Genomic DNA, 26,446 nt, shown 5'->3' with positions numbered 1-26,446 from the left:
ACCAACACTTCTGATACTTGACTGCTCAGTCTCTTCCCTAGACTGGCTCACAAAAGGAGATTTCTAGATTGAGCACTAGCACTGGCCAGGTGGTGTATTGCCATGAATTGGAAGGCATCAGAGAGTTCCCAGACTGGAAACCTGGGCGAAGGATGTTACACTTTGGACCTGGGCTGAGAAGAGAGTCCTGATGCGGGAGGAGGCACAGGGAATGTGTTGTAAGACCATGGCACCCATATGGACAAAAGTGGTGGACGAATGGGAGTCCCCTGAAACTGTGAACCAGATGCCCGAGGATGAGGGTGGGGGACCAGTTGAGGAGATGAGACCCTACTGAAAGTTTGGCACTGAGACTGGCGGAATGGTGGGAACAGACAGACTGCAACCCTGAGCGTGCTCAGTGTTGAAAGTAGATGGCTAGAGAGGGTCGCTTCACAGCCACCTTCTGGACTGACGGTGGATCCACCCCAAGGCCATGTTCCCATACTTTTCATCACTAACACTGAAAGAACACTCCACAGAGATGACGGGGTAGGTATAAACACAGTTACAGTTTGTGTGTTACTTTACATGTTTTATTCTTATTGTCTATTTGAAAATGGACCTCCATGCACTGCAGTTACACCCCCATACACAATGGGAGCCTGCCTGGTACCGACTATGTCACAAGAGTTAGCAGGGAAATTGAAACTTGCGCGTATCCTAATAGGTACACTTTCACTGCTAAGTTTTTCACCTGCGAGGTAAAAAGAACCTGTTTGAGACCTGTACCACCGTGGGAAGAGATTGGAGAGGAAGTGGTGTGTATATATAAACATGTAGGTTTTTTGGGCATGCACAAGCTCAACGAGCATTCCAGGTCTGGAACTACTGCTTCCTGTCTAGTGCCAGCTCCTATATGTAGTTGGTCAGAAAAGTGGCAAAGTCAGAGCCTTGCTAAAATCCAAATCCGGATTTAATACGTGTAGTAGTATAAGCATGGAGGCCATTGCCAATGCCCTCATGAAAAGTGAATGCTGACACAATTTGCCACCTCGCTGCATTTGACAAGTGATTTTGTTTACAGGATAAGTAGATTTCTGAAGTATGCCTTCAACAGGACAAGGCAATATTTTATAACGTTCCACATCCCTTGATTGAAATGAAGTTGACAAGTGTTAGCATAGATATGTGTCCTGTGTAGAAATGACTATAACATGCTTTGAAAGAAAAATGACACATTGAAATGTAAATGGCAGGAATTGAGGTTAATAAGACAGGTACTGAACTTGATGTGAAGCAGATTAAAATAACTATAAAATGCTTTGGAATGAACTGGACAAGTGATAAAAACAAGTACAATATATGCTTAAATGATATATGACGTGTGAACTGAGGCCCATATTTATACTTTTTGACGCAAAACTGCGCAAACGCAGTTTTGTGTCAAAAAGCTTAGCACTGGTTTGCGCCATTTTTTAGCTCGCCAGGGTGTCATATTTATACCAATGCACACAACAGCACTAAAAACTGGTTAGAGTCAAAAAATTTTACGTTAACCATTGTGCCTTGTCGTAAGGCAAAATTACGTTAATGCTCCAAAAATGACTCTAATCTGTTTTACAGCTCGTAAATATGTCACAAAACTGATATGTACCACTTTTACCGCATTAAAGTGAACCTCAGACACTAATGCAGAAAACAGTGCAACGGAGAGGCAAAATGGACCCAGAAAGCCAGGATGGACCCCAGAGTGACCCCAATCAACCAGTAACCAGCCAGGAGGACACACACAAGTCCCAGGGGAAGGAGAAGAAAAAGCGCAAGTGTTATTTTAGTGCGTAGGAGCATGAAATGCTTGTAAGAGAGGTGACGGAGCACCAACATCAACTCTTCATCACCTCCAAATTGCCAATTGGCAGGAGAGAGGCAATCTGGCAGCAGATAGTTGACGAGATCAACAGTGTGGCAAAGGTGAGGAGAACTGTAACAGAGTGCAAGAAACGCTGGCATGATTGCAAGCGCAGGACAAAGGAGAAAAGGGCAAGGAACAGGAAGGCAGCATTGCAAACTGGGGGTGGAAGTCCAGCACCACAAGATGGAGGAGAGGGTTGCAGCGGTCATCCCAGAGGAACTGGTCACTGGAATCGCAGGACAGGACAGTGCAGACTACCAGGAAACACCACCAATGCAGGGTAAGTTGCATGGGGGAAAATAATGCAAAATTGTCAAGTGCAAGAAGGAGGAGGCACATAGGACGCACTCAATGCAATGCAAAGGAGTGCAGAGGGACACATTGCACATGAATAAAGTTGCACCATTCAAATGTAAGCAACACATGTACATATGCCTTGGTAGTGCCATGCACCACAACATATACACAACCTGGACATATGTTAATCACCAGGCTAAATACTACATGTGCATATGCATGCAGCACATAGGATGGAAGGCATGTCTAATGACTGTGCCTCTGGTTGTGTCATCACAACATCCATTGCATATAGTCAAACAAACCCTACCAACACAACCACGATATCAGAGACTAGGAAGTCAGTCAATACCATTTCTGGGGTTACGTCATGGTGGTGTCCCCTGCAGAAACACCTTTCAACTGCCTTGTCTCATTGCCAAATGTGTGCTGCATCTTACAGAACAAACTACATTGAAACATTTGCCTACATTACTCAGACATGTGCCAGAAGCACCACCACCCCTCACATCAACAACACATCCTCATAAGGCAGCCACTACTCCATCATGAAGTAAGGATGCCTCTCTGGGTGCAGGGAAAAGTAATCTGGGCAGGTGCTTGGGGAATAGCAGGGTGGCCCTGTATCACAGGAAACATGCCACTACCCAGTGTAACTAAACTTGTGTAGTGTGGAGCCACACATTTTGACACTGATCAGAACTGTACCACTAGAGAAAATATGTACTACAGATTACAATCTGTAGGTCACAACAAATACAGGCAGACCCCACAACTACTCTGACACAACCATGTGAGACACATAGGAACTGGGAAATAATCACACAAATACAACACATGATGTATGTATGTATGTCTGATAATGGTGTACATTATCACGTTGATGGGCAAGGATGGTGCATGAGCAAGTCTGGTGTTGGTAAGACTGCTAGTGCAGTGTACCCTTTGCGATTGGCAGTATGAGTTACATGCTGGAATGGTGGGTGGAAATCTGTGGCCCTCATTACAACATTGGCGGTAAATGCCGCTTACCGCTGTGCAGAAGACGGCCAATACACTGCCGCGGAATTCCGCTACAGCTATTACGACCCACAGCTCGGAATCAGCCAAATTCCTGACACCCACACAAGCCCGCCACACCAAAGGTCAGTGATAAACTGGTGATAACAAAACCTCCACCGTCTCGCCAACAGGAATACGCCCACTCTATCATGACCCACGAATCCACCCGGCGGTCTTTCAACCGCGGCATTCCATTGGCGGTACACACCACCCCGCTCAAACTTCACACATTTTACAAACACTACCACATTGGACAATTCCAAATACACACACCTGATACACATAAACACACCACTCCCACACACCCAATACAATATAAAACGCCCAACCACATCACCCACAAACCCTTACGACCTAAAATATTGACGGCAGAGAGACAGCATAGCAAAGACAATACCACCATACAGAGGCACACAACATCATCACACATACACATCCAAGCACAAAACACCACACACCCCTAAACATCACCCCACACATCACAACACACACCACCTCACACATCACCCACAACACCCCATGGCACCGCAAAGACACCCCAGGTTTTCTGAGGAGGAGCTCAGGGTCATGGTGGAGGAAATCATCCGGGTAGAGCCACAGCTATTCGGATCACAGGTGCAGCACACCACCATAGCTAGGAAGATGGAGCTATGGCACAGAATCATCGACAGGGTCAACGCAGTGGGACAGCATCCAAGAACTAGGGATGACATCAGGAAGAGGTGGAATGACCTACGAGGGAAGGTGCGTTCCGTGATCTCAAGACACCACATTGCGGTTCAGAGGACTGGCGGCGAACCCCCACCTCCTCCCCCACAACTAACAACATGGGAGGAGCAGGTCTTGGCTATACTGCATCCTGAGGGCCTCGCAGGAGTAGCTGGAGGAATGGACTCTGGTAAGTCAAAGCTTTCACTACTTCATCTCCCACCCTACCTGCATGCTATCACATACCCCCACCCTCACCCTCACCCCATCACTCCAACTCCTCACACATGTCCCACTATCAAAAACCACACATCCCAACACCAGGCCCTGCATACAACAACAAAGCATGGACACCCATCACCAATGCATGTCCACTGCACATACCCACACAGACCCCTAAACAATTAGCACACAAGGTCCTACACAGGAATGCAAGCACTGGGGTACAGGGTCACCCACCCATTGCACACCATGGCACACACAGATACTAAAAATATGCCTTTACACCCCTGCAGGACCCCTACCCAATGTCACCGGACAGGAGGTTCCAGACATGTCCACTCCACCCACAGAAGAGGCCCACAGTGATGACAGCAGCTCTGTCCATCTGGATCTAGATGACCAGCCTGGCCCATCTGGGACCTTGGGACAGTCGGTTCCCCTCACACTGGCACAAGCCACAACAGAGCCTCCCCCCTCTGGAAATACCAGCACACTGCCTACCCAGCGGGCCTATACCTCTGTCCCCAGGACACGTCAAGTGGTGTCCACCACTACAGGAAACCCAGGCTAACCCACCACCCCAAGAACAGCAGGGACCTGGGGGCAGTGGTAGTGGGCACACGGTTCAGGGGACAGAGGCCCAGGAACACAGGGGAACTGGGAGGTCTGCTGTGCGACAGGGGGAGGACAGGCCTAGGGAACCCACTCTCCACAAGGCCCTCTCCAACATCATGGGAGCCTACCACCATTCCCAGGAGACGATGGCAACGGTACTGGCCAAGTTTCAGGAGACCCAGCGGCTGCAGGAGGAACAGTATTTGCCATTGAGGGAGGAACTCAAATCCATCAGTACCACCCTGGGCACCATTGTAGGGGTGCTGAAGGAACTCGTGAACACCAGGAGGGACACTGTGGCACAACAAGAGGCCCCTGACACTAGCCCACCACCTCCACCGGCAATAGTGGACAGGAGGCACCTCCACAGGACCACAACACCAGCATCCCACCGCTGCAGATGGAGAACCACCCTGCAAGCGGTCCCTGAGACCCAGGACAAAGACAGAGAACAATGCCAAGACCCCTCCAAGAAATGAGATCACCCTGATTGTCATCCTTCTGTCCCACTTTGTTACCCTGTCCATCCTTAAACTGCCATTGCTCCACTTCCTATGCCCCTTTGGACACTGCACCTGTGAAACAAATAGACTGGACTCTGCCATGAACATTCCTCCACCATCACCCCTGACCATTTTACAACCCCCTCCACTATTTTGCAGTTAAATAAACACCCTTAAATCACAAAACTATCTTGAGTCAGTCTGTGTTTTCACAAAAGTGTACTGTATTTGCAATAAATGATGAAAAATGCAATATCCATTGTATTGTCAACATACCTATGTCACACAGCTCTAGTACATGAGGAAACATAGCAGAGGCCACACAGTGGGACCCACATCTGTGAAATCGAAAGGAAAGTGACAAATCAGGGTCCATACACTGGGTGTAAGTGACAGACAGATGAGAGGTAGAACAAGTGTATCAGATGTAGCAGGCAGTGATGTCTTCTTACCTGTGTCTCACTGAAAGTATTGCTGGATAACGGTGTTTTCTGTTGTCGATGTCCTCTTCTTCTGCTTCCTCTTCTTCACTGTCCACAGGCTCCACAGCTGCCACAAGACCTCCTTCTGGACCATCCTCCTGCAGAAAAGGCACCTGTTGTCGCAAAGCCAAGTTGTGCAGCATACAGCAGGCCCTGATGATCTGGCACACCTTCTTTGGTGAGTAGAATAGGGAACCACCCGTCATATGGAGGCACCTGAACCTGGCCTTCAGGAGGCAAAAGGTCCTAGTTCGCCCATGTGCCTCATTGTAGAGTTCCTCTGCCCTTGTCCTGGGATTCCTCACTGGGGTCAGTAGCCATGACAGGTTAGGGTAACCAGAGTCACCTGAAAATGTTGAGGGACAACTGTTAGACACACACTAACCCGTAGGGACAACCCCATACCCAGACACCAACATATACTGGGTGGGGACCTTGGGCTCACCTATTAGCCACACACGGTGCCTCTGGAGTTGCCCCATCACATAAGGGATGCTGCTATTCCTCAAAATGTAAGCATCATGCACTGAGCCAGGAAACTTGGCATTCAATGTACTGGTCGGCCATACACACCATCTGCACATTCATTGAATGGTAACTCTTCCCGTTTCTGTACACCTGCTCACTCCTGCGGAGGGGAGACCAAGGCCACATTTGTCCCATCAATGGCACCTATGATGTTGGGGATATGTCCCAAAGCATAGAAGTCACCTTTCACTGTAGGCAAATCCTCCACTTGAGGGAACACGATGTAGCTGCGCATGTGTTTCATCAGGGCAGACAACACTCTGGACAACACGTTGGAGAACATAGGCTGGGACATCCCTGATGCTATAGCCACTGTCATCTGAAAAAGACCCACTTGCCAGGAAATGGAGTACTGACAGCACCTGCACTGGAGGGGGTATCCCTGTGGGATGGCGGATAGCTGACATCAGGTCCGGCTCCAACTGGGCACACAGTTCATGGATTGTGGCACAGTCCAGTCTGTAGGTCACAATTACATGTTGCTCTTACATTGTCGACAGGTCCACCAGCGGTCTGTACACCGGAGGATGCCGCCATCTCCTCACCTGCCCCAGCGGACGTGCTCTATGGAGGAGAACAGCGAGCAGAGGGAAACCAACACTGAGGTATGAAAACACAACTTTATTGCACATATTTTTCAATCCGCTATGTGCCTGTCTTAGTGTGTATGCAAGGCCTAGATAGGTGTGACGCATTTAAAATTAATGCCATGTGGCCCCCTGAAATGGCAGCTGCCTGACCTGTAAGGTGGGACAAGGGGATATAAGGTAACTGCGCTGGCGTTATACACCGTCGCGGTAGGCGGTCGAACACCGCAGCACAATCCTGCATTGGTTAACATCGGGCCCTATGGGTCCCAGGAGCCAATGACGATGTACGCCAGTCGTGACGGTACGCACCGCCGCGGACATGACTGCCATTTTCTATCTGTTCACTCACTTGATACCTGAGCTTCGACAGGAGAGGACCTACACTGCAAGTGCTGCTTTCACCTCAGTCTGGAAGCGACAATGGCTCATGTGTCTGGGGAAAGGGCCCCTGCCTTCACCCTGGAGGAGTTGGAGAAACTTGTGGATGGGGTCCTCCCCCAGTACACGATACTCTACGGTCCTCCCGACAAACAGGTAATGACACTGTGAGCATGCTGTATGGGCAATGCCTGTTTGGAGTGGTGTGGATGGAAGATACGGGGGGGAGAATGAGGCGTGCATGAAACGACAGTGAGTGTATGTGCGTCATGGCAAGGGTAGGAACGTGGGCCAATGACTGTGACGGTCCGGACAGTTATATCTTCTCCTTTTCCCCTGTACTATTCCTCTAGGTCAGCGCCCACCAGAAGAAGGACATTTGGCGTGCCATCGCCAAGGAAGTCTGGACCCTGGGGGTCCACTAGAGACGGAGCACCCACTGCCGGAAAAGATGGGAGGACATTCGCCACTGGAGCAAGAAGACGGCAGAGGCCCAGCTGGGCATGGCCTCCCAATGTGGGAGGGGTGCCCGTCGCACCATGACCCCCCTGATTTTCCGGATCCTGGCAGTGGCGTACCCGGAGTTGGATCGGCGCTTGAGGGCATCACAGCAGCCACAAGGGGGTGAGTATACTTTCATTCAGCTGCATCTGCGCAAATTGGAGGTGTCAGGGTGGGGGAGGTGGCCTGTGGGTACCCCTAGGCCAGGGCGAGTTTTGTAGGCAAGGTCCCTTCGTAAGGCAGGCCATTTGGCACCCCACCCCACCAGTGTTGAGAGCCAACTACACCTAGTCAGGCTCCTGTGACTTCCATGTGTGCAGCAATCGGGCATAGGCCTTGTACCCCATGGCCCTGTGATTAATAAGGGAACTCTAAGTGCATGGCGTAGTGCAGAGGGCTGCTGTGTCTGTAGTGTCCACCAACGGTAGTGGTATTGCATGCATTGAACATGTCTTTCTTCTGTCTTTCCCCCCCTTTTTGTGGGCTCCCTGTTCATGTGTGCAATAGCATCATCAGGCGGAGGAGCAGTGGCACCGGAGCAGGAGGGAGATGGATTCCACATGACCCTGGAGGGCGAGACAATGGAGTCTGAAGCCACCAGTGGGACGGAGGGCGAGGGGAGCTCCACAGCAGGGACACCGCCCTCCCAGCAGCCCCTCAGCGTGTGCCCTGTGGCCACTCACCCAGGAGGGTGGGCATCTCCTTCGCCCCAGGCACCTCAGCCCCTGCCCCTGTCAGCCCTGCTGCCCTCAGTGAGGAGGCCATTGACCTCCTCATATCCCTCACTGTTGGGCAGCCTACCATTCTGAATGCCATACAGGGCGTTGAGAGGCAGTAGCAACAGACAAATGCATACCTGGAGGGCATTCATTCTGGTCAGGCAGCCCAACAGAGAGCTTTTCTGACTCTGGCCTCAGCACTGATGGCAGCCATTGCCCCTGTGTCTAGCCTCCCCCCTCCAACCTCCTCCACTCAGAACCAAACCCCTGTACCTCTGCCTATCCCAAGCACACCATCAGACCAGCATGCACACACCTCAACACACAAGGGTAGCTCTGGCAAACATAAGCACCACACATCCCACAGGCACTCACACAAGCATCATACCCATGCACACATACCAACATCCACTACCTCCACTGTGTCCCCCTCCTCCTCGTCTCCCTCCTCCCTCCCTGTCACGTCTCCACTCACACCTGCATGCACTACATCTTTAGCCACTACGTCCATCACCAGCACGCCCATCACCACACCCCACTCACGTGCACTCACCACCCCACTACCATTCACACATCCCCTGTGTCCTCTCCCAGTGTGTCTGTGAGCCCACCTCCTAAACTACACAAACACAGTCACACACCCACCCAACAGCCATCCACCTCACGACAATGCACCTTCACCCAAAGTCAGCAAACGAACACCTCCTACAACCATACAACCACTACCTCTTTCTCCACTCCCAAACCCACTCCATATACCCTTCACAGTGTGTCAAAAAAACTTTTCCTGTCAAACCTTGACCCCTTCCCCTCACCTCCCCCACCCCTTCCGTCCCCTAGGGCACGCCTTTCCAGGTCCCAACCCAGCACCTCAGCCACCACATCACCGGGAACAGTGGTGCCAGCAGTAACCGGCTTCTGGAGTGTGCCAAGCAGCAGGGCAGCCAGTATGCCAAGGAGCCAGACCACGGACAGTCCCTCATCTCAGAAACACAAGAAGTTGGCCACAGGCCGGAGGGAGAAGGGCAAAACACCTGCCACCAAGGTCACACCCAGGACTACAGTTGGGAGTGGGAAGACAGCTGCGCCACCATCCAAGGTGTGGAGGGGGTACAGAAAGAAAGGGAAGTCGCCGCCAACCTGCACGGCGGACAAGACCGACAACAGCACCGCTTCCCAGGACACCGCCGCCACCAGCACCGCTGCCAAGGACACCGCCGCCACCAGCACCGTTTCCCAGGACACCACCACCACCAGCACCGCTGCCAAGGACACCGCCGCCACCAGAACCGCTTCCCAGGACACCGCCGCCACCAGCACTGCTGCCAAGTGCAACGCCTCCGCCACCACCGCTTCCCAGGACACCGCCGCCACCAGCACGCTCACTGAGCCACCCACCAGCACCGCAGGCCAATGAGCGCCGCAAGCACCGCCGCTACTGAGGCCGCCACAAGCACTGCCAGCGGCCACGCCATATCCAGTGCCATTGGCACCACCGCAGACATGGCTGCCATCCCCAGTGATCAGTCGTACGAAGCTGGTCGGCATTTTCAGGGTCCTGGACAGCTTCCATGTAGGCCCACCGTGAATGGAGATTCCCATCCACTACCTCAGTCCTTGGCAGGATGAAGCACTCTGGGCACAAAGCCCCCTCCAGAACCAGTGGAGTATCACATCCACTACCTCAGTCCTTGGCAGGATGAAGCACTCTGGGCACAAAGCCCTCTTCAGAACCAGTGGAGACTGTTATTCACTTGTGAGACTGTGGCTTTGCACTCCCCAGGATGCAGCAGTGGGCAAACCACCCACTGTAAAGACTTGTGAGACTGTGGCTTTGCACTCCCCAGGATGCAGCAGTGTGCAAACCACCCACTGTAAAGACTTGTGAGACTGTGGCTTTTCACTCCCCAGGATGCAGCAGTGGGCAAACCACCCACTGTAAGGACTTGTGAGACTTTGGCTTTGCACTCCCCAGGATAAAGCAGTGGGCAAACCACCCACTGTAAAGACTTGTGAGACTGTGACTTTGCACTCCCCAGGATACATCAATGGGCATGGGGCCCCCTCGTGGATCTGGCGTCGTGCACTCATCTGGCTGAGGTGCCCCTCCTTCCCTTACCCCTGAGGTGCCTGTTTTATTTCAGTCTGATGCCCCTGCAGTGTTCTCTCTGTTTTGATTGGGTATCATGTGTGGGCCTCGCCCATGCATTTTGGGCCCAGTGGTCCACGGACTATGTATGTGCAGTACATGGACTTGAATTCTTGGTGTATATATTTGTTAATAGTGTATATATATTTTTGAGTACTGGATTTTTCATGATTACAATGGTTACAATCATTTCCTTTTTTCCTTGCATTCTTCCAGGGGTGGGGTTGGGGGGTGTATATGTAATGTATCAACATGTATTTGTGTGTGTGTGTGTTGTAGTGGGTGAGGGTGGGGATGATGCATGTTGCGTGTGTCACTCTCTTTTCGCGCCCCCCTCCCCTGTGTCGTAGGTGCAGTACTCACCGTGGTCTTCGCCGCCGGCGTTCGTGCTCCTGGTAGAGGAGCAGGAAGACAATGGCTGGTAGAATATGGAGTTCCAGCTCCATGGTGTCCTGGTTCCTCGTGGGGTGTGTAGAGGTGAGCGGTTCCCCTTCCAAGTCCTGTTTCCGCCGTGTTTTTGTTCGTGGTGAATCTGCCCCGGAAAATGTGGCGGTTTGGCATCTCATGATAGAGTGGGCGGTACATTGTCTTCCGCCTGTCTTTTGGCGGTGACCGTCATGCTGTTTGTTTGTACCGCCGTGGCGGTCGGAGTGTTAAAGTGGCTGTCTATGTTGGTGGTTTCCGCCACGGTCGTGATTCCATTTTTTTTACAGCTGGCCTGTTGGCGGTTTTACTGCCGCTTTAACACCGACCGCCAGGGTTGTAATGAGGGCCTGTATCCTCATGGTAGCTCTGTGGGGCAGCTACCACTACATTGTTGATGGACCAAATAGGGTCAGTGCCAGTCTTGGGATGCATTAGGTGTGACAGGACAGGCTGCTCATAGCCCTGCAAATCAGGCAGTGGAAAGCACGGAGGGGCTGGGCATGGGGCCCCCTGCACTGCCAATGCCAAGTGCATGGGAAGTTGAGGGGCACCCAGGGGCACACCACTCCACATCACCACCTACCTTTGCATGGGGTTTCAGCGCCATGCAAAGGCTGGTGGAAAAGCGGAAACATACCTGGAGGGTAGCATTGATCGTAATACTGGTCTGGTGTCACAAGAAAGGTGGCATTGCCAGTCTGTAAGCTGCTGGCAACCTGCCAGTGCCAGGCTGTTGGCCCATGGGGCGTTCCCCATGGACAACATGTGCCACTACCACCTGTGCTGTTGGCGGTGGTCATATTGACAATGTCAGTCAGGTGGTCATAGGACTGCCGGACTTGTAATGAGGGTCCATGAATGCACCAGCATAACTAACTGCAAAATCACCATCAAACTAGCTTGAGGCCCTGACCCAAGATCAACTTTAGTCAACTGGCTATGTCCATCAATTTTTGTACATCAGGCACTGTCATGTAGACAATGATGTACACAGCAACAAATGATACTGATGCTGGCCATCCCTGGGTCCACTCCTGTGCTTGTGTCAAATTAGCTGCACTACCACAATGCTGCATCTCTTGCATCATAGTGCAAGGATGGCTGCATTGAGGGGGAGATCATAGTTGTGTAGGAAAGAGCACCTTCCAGCACAGACAGAAACTGAAATTGAAATCTGCTAGTTCCATGTGTGCTGTGCAATGTAGCACCCATGCACATACATCAACATGAGGAGCAATCAAAGGAAAGAACTGCATAGTGTCTTGTTAATGTCATCCATAGGGTGGTGTAAGATATCGGTACCGCCCTGGTGTATGTGAAACATGTAAAACTGGGACAGGGGCATATTGAAATGTGTGCTCCAGTGACTTGACCACTGCAACACCCATTGCAAGGCCCTACCATGCAAAAGAATGCATAGGAAGGGTCCACAATAACAAGATGGTGTCAACCCACCAAAAGGATTTATATCACACCTCGTAAATATGACGCAGCCATTTTCACCACCTGAGGTTCCCCTCCTGTGACACGCAGGTGGGGCAAAGGGCTGACAGACTGCAACCATGATGTACAGGAACAATGTTTGGGAAGTAAGCTGACAATGAGCCTCCAATAGCAAGTCAGTGATGTGACATGTCAACTGCCACAACATAGAAAGATTGATTTTACACCATCTCTTTGCAGAGAATGATGACTCTCCTGCTGATCTGCCTGTCCTGGAGTTCCACAATGACCTGGATGACCAACTGACAACCATCAGCCAAGAGACCCTCCAAGAAGTCCTGGTATCACTCCAGACACCACCTCCAGTTGCAAGGAGGACAAATAATGTAGCAACCATCCCAGATGCCCCACCCAACACCCCCAATAGTACAACCTGCCAGCACCCACAGAGCAGAGGACTCAGAGGACCCAGGGACCAGCTTTGAGAGGACAGTGGTAGGAGTCCAGGGGGAGCTGGCCAAGCAGATGCAGGTGGGGATGGAGACTGTGGCAGCCAGCCTAGAGGGAATGTGCATGTGCCTCGTTATGGCCAATGAACATACAGCAGCCAAACAAGGTATAGACTCCCCACTGCATGTAGTCCAGCAGTGTCTGAGGGACATAGCTGCTGCTGTGAGGGAGAGGCCACAACAAGTACCCTCCCAAACTGGCAGCAGCGTGATTGAAAACAAGCTGGACTCCATGCACCGGGAAGTGGCCTCCCTCAGGGCAGACATGGCTGCCTACCACCGGGATATTGCTGCTATCCTGAAACATCCACAGCTCCTCTTTGCTGCAGTGATGCCATATGTTGTTCCACAAATGGCAGCTGCCGGGAATTGGGATCACACATCTTCAACCACTGAAGTGTGTGTGGCCCCCTCTATCTCCCCACCACCATCAGGAGCAGAGGAGACACCACACACATGGGAGGATGAAAATGTGGAACAGATCAGCTTCATTCATAAGAGTACCCGGTAGCACCAGCCCATGCCACATGGGCAGTGTTCTCCTTTGTTCTGTGTTTGAGATCATGCCAGTGTTAGCACAGTTAGGTTACGCACTCTTCACCCACACACTGTTGACCTGTCTGCTATGGACTGTCATTGTCTCTCACTCACTAATTGGCAATTGTTGTTCCTCCGCACCTAACAACACTTCTCTCAGGCATGTCACATGACGTGTCCCTCAACCCTGGACTTGTGTTGTGTCACAATTGTATGGATTTCACAAAGGGGTCACTGACCTTGACATTGTAAATAATGCACTACAACACTTGTAAATAAACACCTAATACACAATCAGCATGTCTTTGTGTATTGTGATCCATCTGTTACGCTAAGTAATTGTGATGTGTGTATCCATGTCATTGGTCACAGAATATCAGTACAAGAGTGCAGGACTGTGGGGGCACAAAGCTACACACAAGGTCTGTAACATGACAAATGTTTATGCTGGTCTTATCCCCTACAAGCAATTCACTGAGTATGCCACAAATGAAGAACACATGTATGCTTCCCTCAATATATATGGCAGGAATGGCTGTAAAGCAAATCAAGGGCATTATCGTCAGCTGGGTGTACCAGCAGAACACATTGGTGTGATACAGAGGTATCTAACTTCATTGTTGATTGCTAGCAGTCAGCTTTGCAGGATAGAGTTACAATTTAGGCTGTTGTCACATGTGTCAAAGTTCCCAACACTTCTACACAGGACCCCAACACTGACAGCTGTAGTACTACACCTATCTGTCCAATACAAAGTAAACATAGTCATCTTGAGTGGTGGGTGCACTGATGGCAGATGCATGGACTAGTAGATGTGTTGTTGCTGCCAAAGTTACAGCTCAGTTGTCAATAGGTGATGCACATGTCAAGAGAAGTATTTGGAGATAGGACGGAATCCCTAGGCCAACCCCCAATTTGCACTGTGCATTCATGGGAAGACCCTGAGACACAAGCACATTACACAAAATGTATGGGAGTATGCAAAAATGTTTATTCAAATTCCAACTAACATAAAAAGTAACTAAAACGTACCCTATCCTACACTAACCTATTCTAACTATACTTATCCAACAACTAAAGCTATTTACCCTATGCTAAACTTAACTTACACATTGAACACCACACTCTAAACATTGCCACTCCCACCCCCCTTAAGTTACAAGACACATGCAGGACAACAAATACCAATACTACACACAAAATAACTAAGCCTAAATAAATATATATATTTATTAAAGAAAACACATAGATATCCAACATGACCCCCCAGCCAATTGAACCCACCCACCTATGAATTAATACATAATAAGTAGAAACCCCACCCCCCAACTACACTTATCATATCTAATCTAAATACCTACACTAACCTAACACTTACCCAATAAAACCCTCAATAAAATATATCAGAACATAGTAAGGGAGGGGACAGAACTTGGAGGTGGCAGATCAGGAGAAAGTCACAATGTTGCCTTTTTTAGTTTTTTTTAAAAGCCTCTTCCTCTAATCAGTCTGGACATTTGAGTACGAGGGACACGTCCCTCTGCAGATCCTGCAGCATCTGTGTTGCAATGGCAGCAAGTGGTGTGGGCTGTTGCGCTGCTGTGGTGACTGTTGCAGCCAATGTTGTTGGTGTGGTGCCAGATGTGCCCCGTGTACTGCTTATGAGCCTGGAGCCTACTGAGAATTTGTAGGCAGTGTGGGGGCACCATGTGGGAATGCCCGCCATTCACCTGTTGCCTTCTCTGCACGGAATCAGTGACCCATGCGTCTATACCCAGAATCCACTGCCAAAACGTGGCGGTTTGTCACTGCCCTCTTCTGAAAATCACGCTGCTCATCGTTGGTCATGTTGGCAGCTGTAATATGGAGCCAACCAACCATCAGTATCAGTATTCTGTGGAGCCTGTACAGATTACCAGCTTACACTGCCACATCTAATTACAAATGCACTCCAACTCCAATTACAGAAAAGACAAAGGCCCTGATAAATGTAACATCAATGCTGCCTTTGCATCATATTTTTGATGCCAAAGCGACGCAAACCTACAAAATGAACCAAAACTTTGGAATTGTGCACCGCTTTTGCATAATAAAATGATGCAAAGGCGGAGCTAACTTTATATAGATCAGGCCCACATTTCCTCATCATCTGTGTTTATTTCCAACCATACATCACCATGAACTTGGACATATCATTGGGAGGATGGGATGCTGTAGTTAACCATAAGGGGTCAGAGCTGATAGGTACACATGCAATCCTGATCAACATGACTGTCACCTACACTGTGAACATCACATCTACATACAAATTTGGTATTCCTATCCCTCTGAGCCTAAGCGGGGATGGCAATGCCATCCATCATCTCAACAGTCCTGGTCATCCACCAAGGCCTGACCACTCATACATGGAGTGAAGGAGTAGACCATATGTTAGGAGGGCTGACAACTAGGAGGCTGGTATCCATGGGTCAATCACATCTAAATTCATGTGTCCAGGTGTAGACACCCATCAATACAGGATCTGCCACTACTATTCCTTTCACACCCACTTCCATGCCAGCACAAGTTGGGCCTTGAACTGCATTCAAGCCAATTACATTCCACAAAAGTGAAACATACATGGAGTGCTAAAGACAGAGAGTCATACTGGGGGACAATTGCTAGCCCAATCCTCCACTTTCATGACAATACAGGGATGCACCAAATTGGTATCAATATAGTGCATCCCTGTGTTGTGAGAATGATGCGGTGCTAACTACTAAAGGGGAAAGTGCATAGCTCATTGTGTCTTTTTTGTGCCCTTATGTTTGGTGATCTACCTTTCCAGTGTTTAGGCCTGGAAAAAGCTTCTTGTTCATTTACTTTTACATGTAGCAGAGCACCAGCCTGCTTCCCTATTTGATTTTTAAGTTGAGTGCATGACCTTTTTATTTTTCTGAAAAGTACTTGTGATGTGTAAAATGGTGCTGGGACAGTTTTCTCTCAAGTATTAGGTTAAGCAGTATTTGGACTGCTTCATTTCTGGTTTTGTTTGACTAGAGTGAGGTAACTCCTCACAACTGCAATTAGTAATAGAACGAGGAATATGGAGGAGGAAATAACTGATTTCAATGCTAATAATCCCCTTCCCTGCTTACTCTTTCAGGATCCTTGATCTGCTATTTCTCTTGCTATTGAATTAAGGCGGGTATTACGCCCCTGAACTTGACACTATATTTGATCTGTATACCATCTCTATGATGAAAATGAGTAAATAAACAAAAGAAAACTAATTTCCATCTCAGTCTATATTCGATCTGACTGATGTTCATGGATGTGACAAGTCAGTGGTAGTTGAGCAGTAGATGCTTTGTATATTTGCTATTCTCCTAAAAGAATAGATATTGAGGAGAAAATGTGGCGTTATGATTCAAGCTGCCGATGCTGGAACGGGGGTCCTGGTTTACTGTGATTCTGAGCAAATCACTCAATCTCCCCATGCCTAAAGAAAATGAATGTGACCTTGTAAAATGTAACTGGTGCCCATGTAAAGCATTCCAGTAACCTTGGGTTGAGTTAGCACTATATATACTACAAAAATAATTGATGATTGGAATAGAGAATGTTGTAAAATTTCACTTACATAGTGGTTTTAAAAAAGTTTGAAAAAATGCTAAAGTAACCCTTTGTTTGATCAAACTGCCTACCAAGACACTTTTGGCGGAAACTTCTCCTGTTAAAAATAATTTCTGCTTTTGTGTAGAGTGTCACTTTGAGCATTTCTGTGAATGAATGTATACCTTTGTACACCCCTAACTAGACAGCAAGACATTGCCTCCCATGTTCAAATCACTAAAGTTGTATCTTCATTTCTTTCTTTGGATACATTTCTCACAATGGTATGGTATGATCTTCTGTCCCAAATCATTTTTTCAGAATTGTTTACTTGATATTTTTAACATAGTTTTAATAGAGTTCTGATCAGACTTCAGTGGATTCGGAAAGAAGGAAGAAAATATTTAAATATCATTAATTTGTTTTAAGTGGACATGTAGATATATTAATTTATTCCCATGATGCATTTTACAGAATCCTTTAATTTTGTTAAGAATTCAACAATTTTCCATGTTGAAGTTTTGATAAAAGTACATAATTTATTGAAAAGATGACTTTTGGCTTCAGGTTTAATTGTATTTTCTGTATGCGTACCTTTACATTTTTAACTTGTTGAGAATGACTAATATTGAAATTCATAGCTTGCCATTTGTAATTCTAGTTCTAATTAGGAAAATATATAAATACACTTTTTTAATTTGTACTAAGACCTGTACTAAGATATCAAATAAATATTTTGTAAGTATCTCTTTGGTAAAATAATTGGGTAAAACATGGTATTTCTTTTTAGACAAGCATTAAGGACTGGATGAAAACTCCATGGACGCAAGTAAATGTGGAACAAATGGACATGGAACTAAGACGGTTCGCCAAGGTACTTAACTGCCTCTGTAAAAACATGCTTGCCATTTGTTTAATTCTTTGAAACTATTAAATTGACGCAACCCAAGTTTTCAGAGGCAGAAATGCACTAATATTGATGATTAACTACTTGTTCTGTGAATACCCTCTACTCATGGCATCATAGTTAACTAAGAAAATGCATCTGCCTAGTCTAGCTAGAAATATCTTTGGGGTTGATTATCAAGTAAGTGAGAAAATTAGATTTAGTTCAATTATGTAAGATTATAAAATTCACCTTTAGTATGGAAAGCTATTGTTGGCCAGCCTGACCAGGTAACAGACTGTAGCAATTCACATGCATTTATAGATTATAGAAGGCACTTCCTTTACCCCCAGTAAAATCTAAGTGCATTGTACATTTTTATGCCCAGTATGCACACATATTTGTGGTAATTAAAGCTTTTGGGAAATGAGAGACAATATGGCAAATCTAGTGGGGAAATTTAACACAAACCTGTGGTACAATATGCCAAAGTCAGATGCAGCAGTTGCAGAGGTATACTTATTGTATAGTCAGTAGGGTGCTTTTATTTTTTAATTGTAATGTAGTTACTAGTCCTCATTTGCACTCCATCCCCATCTGTTCACGAAAATGATGCACTTCTATATCTGAGATATTTATCCAATTTTATTGTAATAAATGCATTAATTCTGTTATTTTAACTGGGAATATTGACCATCTTCTTGCCTAAATAACTATGCACCATGAAAAGCTCTGAATGTTTCAAATTAATCACTTATGAACTTCAATATCGAATCTAGCATAGAGTCCGAACACTACTGAGCCATTCATTGGCTCATTCATCACATCAACATCTGGAAACCAGAGTAAGATGGTGTTAGACCTGAAAGCCTTAGGGTGGTCTTCCCCCAACCTTTTTGCCTGTCACTCTCCATTTTTCTGATCTTGCCTTTTCTGGTTTTAGGACCCTGCACACTTTACCACTGCTGACCAGTGCTAAAGTGCTTGTGCTCTCTCTCCCCGAACATGGTAACATTAGCTCATACCCAATTGGCATATTTAATTTAGTTATAAGTCCCTAGTAAAGTGCACTACATGTGCCCATGGCCTGTAAATGAAATGCTACTAGTGGGCCTGCAGCAGTGATTTTGCCACCCACATACGTAGCCCATTAACCATGTCTCAGGCCGGCCATTGCAAGGCCTGTGTGTGCAGTTTCTCTGCCACTTTGATTTGCCATTTGAACTCCCCATTTATTACATTTGTCACCTCCAAGGTAGGTCCTAGGTAGCCCATAGGGCAGGGTGATATGTAAGTGAAAGACAGGACATGTACTTGTAAGTTTTTCATGACCTGGTAGTGAAAAACTCCCAAAGTCATTTTTCACTATTGTGAAGCCTGCTCCTCTCATAGGCCAGCACTTTTAAGTGGTAATTTCTGATCTGAAAAGAGTGGTAGTATCATGTTCGGTATGGTTGGAATGGTAGTGAGAAATCCTATTTACTGGTGAAGTTTGATTTAAAGTGACTATTTTAGAAATGCACTTTTGGAAAATAGGCATTTCTCAGCTTTACTGCCCTCCGTGCCTTACAGCCTGTCTACAATCCACGCCTGGTCTTGCTGGCTGACAGCTCCCCTTGTGCATTCCACCCAGACAGCTTTAAACACAGGACACTCATCTGCATCTGCATTCTTCTGCTTACTAATGGGTCTTCCTGGGCAGGAAGGGTGGGGGGTCTCTCACTTACACTTCAAAGGCTGGTGGCCTGACCCCACACAAAGGACTGATAACTCACCACAGTTCTCTTGCAGACAAGACCAGGTTGAAAGGGGAACTGGTACACTTCAAAACCACTCTTTAAAGTCTCCTCCACGTCAAAGGCACATTTGGGAATATATACTGGGTCTGTGACCCCCTAAAACCAGACACTTCTGGACCTACAACTGGACTCTGTCAGAGGGACTGCTGTGCTGCCCAAAGAACTCATCTAGACCTCTCCTCTGGAAGGACTGCTCTTCTGCTTGTTGCCCTGCTGCCTTCTGCTCCATGACTCTGCTGGAATTACTTTACCTTCCCCACAAGTGATCGCCAGGGGCTTGGACTGAGCTTGCCACCTATTAAGAAGTCTCAGGGCCATTAAAGACTCCACCAGAGGGAGAAAATCCACTGCACCGGAAAACCGACGCAACACCTGCAAAAAATGATGCATAGCCTGCAGAATCAATGCTGTGTCTGTCTTGTGGCTGAAAAATCACAGCAGTGCCTTCCAAACTGACACAGTGCCTGTTTCATCATCACAGTGCATTTTGGATTTTCCATGCACCGTTCCTGGGTGTCAAAGTATCCACTCACTGCAGTAAGGAGCCACGGCTGCACACCCGGAAATCAACACCTTGCCGCGAGGAAGGAATTGATGCATCGCCTCTGCCGCACTTGAAAAATTGACACATTACTTTATTTTCTGACACATCACCTCCTCTGTGGACCTCTGCGTTGTTATTTTTTATGCATCCCAGGTACTTTGTGCTAAAAAGATAAAATTATTTATTCCTATGGATTAACATTTACTTACCTTAACCTCTAAAAAGTGACATCTTGACTTGTGCATATTGGATTCTTGTCATTTTGGTCGTATTTTATTCAAATAAATATTATCTATTTTCCTAAACTTGTGTGGAATACTTTTGGTGGTGTTTTCACTTTGTTACTATATGAGCTATTGCCCAAATACTTTACACATTGCCTTCTAAGTTAAAGTCTCCCTGCTCTGTGCCAAGCTACTGGAGGGTGGGCACAGGATAATTTAGGTTGTGTTGTGATCTACCCTGACTAGGATTGTGGTCCCTACTTGGACAGGGTGCATACCCATAATTTGTAACAGATGAATAATGCCTTTCCAGGGCCAAGGAATGATAAAGTTTAGGCCTGGTCCTGCTTGCAAAGCATTGCGACTCCGTGCCCTGTTGAACTAGGGACCTCAATTAACTACTTTATATTGGCATTGTTGAGCTTGCAGTTACCTTCTTTGCATTATAGACTATGGGCCTGGTTTAATATTTGGTGGACGGCCCCTCTGCTGCCACGGTGATAGAGTAAATTGCTTTGCCGCCCTGACAGAGGTGCCTCCCACCAAATCTTTAAATGCTTGCTAGCCCAGCGGGCATTTCAAGCACTAACAGGAACTTTCTTTTGTCACTGCGGGTCCTGTCAATACATTGTAAGTTTGACAGGCGGTTCCATCAACATGACAGAGACATCCGTAAAAAAAAAGAATTACATTATTTTCAAAAAGTAAATCTCAAAGTGAGATTTTTTTTTAAATGAAAAAAACAATGCCCCCTCGGTGTGTGGGGAGGGGTCCTACTACTGTAGAAAGTTGAGCTGGTAGAGCAAGGAAAACTCCTGATTAGGGGGAAAAAAGCAGACCTCAGGTTTAGCAGAAATCATACCTTGTGCATGATACTGAGGTTGCACCGAAGAAAAACTTGTCACAATTAGGTTTGTATTATTTGTGGAATCTTTTGTTTCTTAGTAGGTGTCCAGTAACATCCTGAATCATAGTGATGGTCATGACAAAGTAATGAAGATATTGATATTGTGCTGATAGCCCAATTGATGTACAGATTTGGACTCCCTAGAAAGGAATGGCAAAGATCACACTATAATAGGAAGAGGGTAGCAGATCAAAATAAAAAACTCCTATATGTTCTCCAAAAGAGATCTGTAATGGAAACAAAGCCTTCATAACTGGCTCTGTGGCAACTGGTATTTCATCAACTGTCTGGACTACCCACGGCATATACTTAACCCTATTACAGAGATAGTTCTTAGGAGCCCAACCATGCTCGATAAACATTCCATGTACTCCACTATCCAACAGTGTGGGTACATAAATGAGACTTTCTTCTTCTGTTTTCAATGTGATTTAAAAGAGGAACAATTAACTGTCTGAAGCACTCATGAATGATCCAATATAAAAAGGCGATCACACACCTAAACTGTTGTCATTCTTGGATGTTGGGTGTTTACTGAAATCATTTTGAGGACGTATAGGATAGGTATTGACCAAATGTCCAGAATCGAGTAAAGGCACCTTCCAGCCTTTAGTCTGTATTCCTTTTCGTCTTCTACCAAAGCACCCATGGCTACCTCTATTTGCATAGGCTCCTCTTGGGAAGAAGAGTCCTTGTTATTTTCTAATCTGTGAGCGGAACATATTCTGGGAGAACTAGAAACCCCCCTAGAGCCTTCTTTTCCTTCATTTTTTCCGTCTTGAAACAGTCAATTAACAGGGACATATCTGTACATTCAGAAAATCAGTAGGATGATGAGTATAGACTAACTTGTCCTTGATCTTGTCCTTTTAATCCACACTAAAATTATGTCATGTGGGTCCTCTCAACCCAAGTAGTTTTGGCTGCCAGTTGATAAAAGCGGGTTAAATAGGCCAATCTATCATTGCTACGTTGCTAGATATTACCTCCTGAGAGGAATGTTTCAGCATCACCCTAATGGCAAGTAGGATGGTTGTATAATAATCCAGGCAATAATACAAAGTGGTAATTTATGGGGCGGCCCATGATAGGGTAGGTCCAGTGAGACAGCTGATTAGATATCCCAACTTTGCTTGGTTTCGCATAGCCTATGCATAGCCAAATGCTCTGCCAAGGAATCCAAATTGTATCTCAACTTAACCATATCCCCAGAAAAATGTGTGGCACAATAAGGGACTACTGGGGTGTAAGTAGAATGTAACACTAAGATCTTTTTATGGCTTTTTTCGATATGAAGTTGTAACAGTTCTTGAGCAAGATTCTGAGTATAATCCATGGCAAAGGCAGATCTATAGAGTCATTGGAGTTGCAGCCTGTCAAGGACTGGACACTGTGAAAGTCTCTCTGGTTGCCTTCTTGATTACCTGAAGTAGGGCTGAATCTCTCAGGATCCACAGTGCCATTCTGAAGTTAGACCACAGTGAAAGCTATCAAGTGTCACCTTGAGCAGGTCCCAGTCAGGAGGAAAACACCTCAAAGTGCAGATAAACCCTCCTTGGCAAAATTGGTAATACTTGATGGGAAAAGATTAATGATTCAAATGTTGAAAAGCAAGGCACCAAAACCACTCTGAGACTTGGTTGAAAAGAGTCCAGCATAAATGTGTACAGAAGTGATATTCAGCTAGGAAAGCCACCAAAGAAAAGATAAGCAACATTCATGGACTAAAATTTGATCCAAGAGAGCGATGAACACAAAGTTAAATAGGAATATGAGACTGTTGCGACTTATCCCACTTTGACCAAGGCTTTCTTTTATATGATTTAGTCAGAACAATGGCATTACAGGAAAAAGGGCTAACACAATCATGAATTGAGAAACTTCCATAACAAGCACTGGTAATGCAACTATCTTCGATTAGAACAGATTTAACACTAGCTAGGTCTTCCTGATGTTTCCTTCGGATGTCAGGTGTAAGAAAATTAATCTTTTATTTAACATAATTTTTTGTCTTAATGCTCCCAGCTGCTGCATGCTGTGGATCAGCCCACCATCAGGAGGATACTCCCCAAACCGGGGCAGCTGTGGAAGCACTAACTGTGGCTGGGCAGAGCAGCAGCAAGATCCTTACAGCTCTCTGAGTGTGAGTGCCAAAGTCTCTGTTGAGTTCATTCCCAAATAGGGAAGGCCCACTAACTGTAGCTTGAAAAAGCCTTGCCACTGAGCTGACGTCTCAGGAACCCAGATTTTGCCCAACTGGGCATAAACCTTTGAACTTGTTTGTTTATCTTTATTATATGCTGCAAGGAACACAGTGAACTATTGAAGACACAAGAAAGATGATTGAACTGCAGTGGTTCTGAAAAGAGAAAGAAGCTTTAATGTGGTATTTTGTCATAAGGGAATTTTTGATGATGCATAGAAGTATTTATTATGTACAGTTGACAGACTTTATTTAGAGTTCGACATGTGAAAAAGTGGTTTATTAATTGGAGTGGATTGGTGTCCATCATAAGTAGTACAGTCCCTATCTTGTTAGCTTTAGTCAAAGGTTTCAGTAATTTAAATGTGAGCTTAGTCCCTGGCAGTTGTGACACAAAGCAGACAGGTTTAATTTAGAGAAAATGTTTGAACAGTACCAAACCAAAACAGACAAAAGTAAAAAACACCCCTCAGTAAAAATCCCTCTTTAGTTTACAAAAATAGACTAAAATTGAACAAACAAAATGACACCAAAATGAAAATCACCAATAAAGGGAACTGGAGATATAATTTAAAAAAATTATAATAAAATGTGTCAAGAAATGCAAAATGCCAATTGTGGCAAATGGTTGGGTTAGACCAGCACCCAGGCAAGGTTGAGGCTGACTTCAGTGAGGCGCAGGTTGGATATACCAAGTAGATTACCTCTGCTAGTGCCTGGAAGTAGGGAAGTTTCAAAGTACAAAAAGGATCTCTCTGAGAAAAATCTCTTCTCCACATGGGACAGGCCTGAAATTTAATACAACACCTTGGAAAAGCTAGTTGGATACTTTTTGCGGTTGGTCCCCTTGGAACTCTGTACCAAAAGTTTTACAAATGTCCTAAAACGTTTTTGGGAGTCCAAACAACCACATAAGTACACTTCCAAGCCCCCCAAGACCTCATAAAGAGCCCATAGAAGCTCTCAGAGTCTCATGCAGAGGGTAATAGAAAAGTCCAGTCCAGGTCCAGGTCCAGTTGCCATTGGTCAGCTGGGGTGCTTTGCAGAAATATCTCCTTCAGCTTTTTAAAGTTCTTGGAGCCACCCAGGAGATCAGCCTGATGATTTTCGGAGATCTTTCTGTCCATGGATTTCAAGTGGAAAGAGTTCCAACATCCTCAGGTCCTTGTCACAGGTCACAGATGCTAAGTGCAGCAGGTTTAATCTACCTGGTATCCTTTGCAAGTCTAACAGTGTTCCGAGAAAGGCTAGGTGAACTTTCAGCCTTGTAAGGTTCACTACCCTGTGGGTAGGCACACCTAAGGCACTACTAATTTCTCCCTGACCATTGCAGTAAAGGTTCTCTGGCCCTGCCCTAACTACTTTTGCTGTAGTTTCCAATTGTTTTTACTGCAAAAAGGCCCAAAATTATATGTTTTTCTAAGATGGTAAAGGTCTTCAGCCACACTTGGGATCTAAGGTGGAGGGTATGAATGGAGAGAGTACTATAGCATTCCCAATGTTCTCTTTCATCTAACACTAAAGTCTAGTTTGAGACAGGCATCCCAAGAACAGCACAACAAAGAGAGCAGGGCCCTTTAGCAACCAAGCAGGGAATACAGAAGAATTGTCCTGTTATCCTGTTGTCTCCTTTTCAAATGAACCAAAGTATTACATGTGGCTCAAATGACCTACAAGACAAGATTTGACAATGTGCAGAATGCTCACAGTCGCCACCCTCCATATTCTGTGTAGCTCAGAGAAGTCATCTCTGCCCTTTCAGGCATCTCTGCCCAATTTTCAGCCTATTATGTGCTCCTTGAGGAATATCACATCTATTTCTCATCTCCTCCCTCACTGAGCACAGGCTAAGGGTTGGCAAAGGATAGAACTAATAAGACTTCTGACAGTTTAGACAGGTAAAGGATACCTTTCTAAAAGTTAGTATCCTTAATATTCATTAGAAATCTGACTTCACCATTGAATAGGATATGTAATAACTATTAGAACTAATGGTTTATTTATTTTTCTAGCTGGTCCATTTTCTGAGTTAGAGGCATTAGTATTTCAATCTTTACTCTAGTCTTCCACATAAGGGACTAGGCCTGCCACAGTGTAAATGGCTTTGTAGAAGCACCAAATCAGATAAAAAGACAAGCACACAACTCAATATAAATCCCACTCCAACTTAGAAAAATAGACTAAAATTGAATAAACAAAATAAAAACTCCAATGAAGGAACTGGAGATAAAAAATGTTGTCACAAAAATCAAATAAAATAGTGCAATAAATTCAAAGTGCCAACTGTGTCCCATAGTTGGGGTAGATCAGAACCCAGGCACAGTTGAGACTGACTGCCCTCTAGTTTTTTACACAATGCAGCTAGGCTTGCCACAGTGAAAATAGCATTTTGGATCTTGTCACTGTAGGGACGTGTTAACAATAATTTTCTATACATCTAATTTTTAAATACCATGAACTCTACCTTATGAGCTACAAGGCCTACATGGTTTGACTTATGAAAAAGGAGGTTTTTACCTGTCATAAATGGATATTTTACCAGGTGATCTGGCAGGTTTAAGCTGCAGCAATCCGGCTACAATGGTAAGTGCACATTGCAGGACTGCAGAGACTGATTCTAAGTGCACAGCATTGTGCTTGTACTAAAGCACAAATAAGGAGCAATAATAAAATCAGGATTACGGATAAAGATCTTACTAAGAAATATAATTAAATTTGGAATTAAA

At 46.2% G+C, this 26,446-nt stretch overlaps 1 protein-coding gene across 1 annotated transcript in view; it reads left to right on the top strand.

Annotated features, from left to right (window-relative positions):
• LOC138283610 (dynein axonemal heavy chain 11-like) overlaps positions 1-26,446 on the top strand; it is a 2,790,563-nt gene that overhangs the window by 749,028 nt on the left and 2,015,089 nt on the right. Inside the window, exon 26 of the mRNA XM_069221547.1 lies at positions 17,948-18,031. Within this exon, the coding sequence (XP_069077648.1) occupies positions 17,948-18,031 (84 nt within the window). The remainder of the gene's footprint in view (positions 1-17,947; positions 18,032-26,446) is intronic.

Source organism: Pleurodeles waltl, chromosome 3_1 (genome assembly GCF_031143425.1).
Source record: "Pleurodeles waltl isolate 20211129_DDA chromosome 3_1, aPleWal1.hap1.20221129, whole genome shotgun sequence".
NCBI classification, from domain to species: Eukaryota; Metazoa; Chordata; class Amphibia; order Caudata; family Salamandridae; genus Pleurodeles; species Pleurodeles waltl.
The sequence above is the reverse complement of the archived record's forward strand: the minus strand, read 5'-3'. Positions and strand labels throughout refer to the sequence as shown.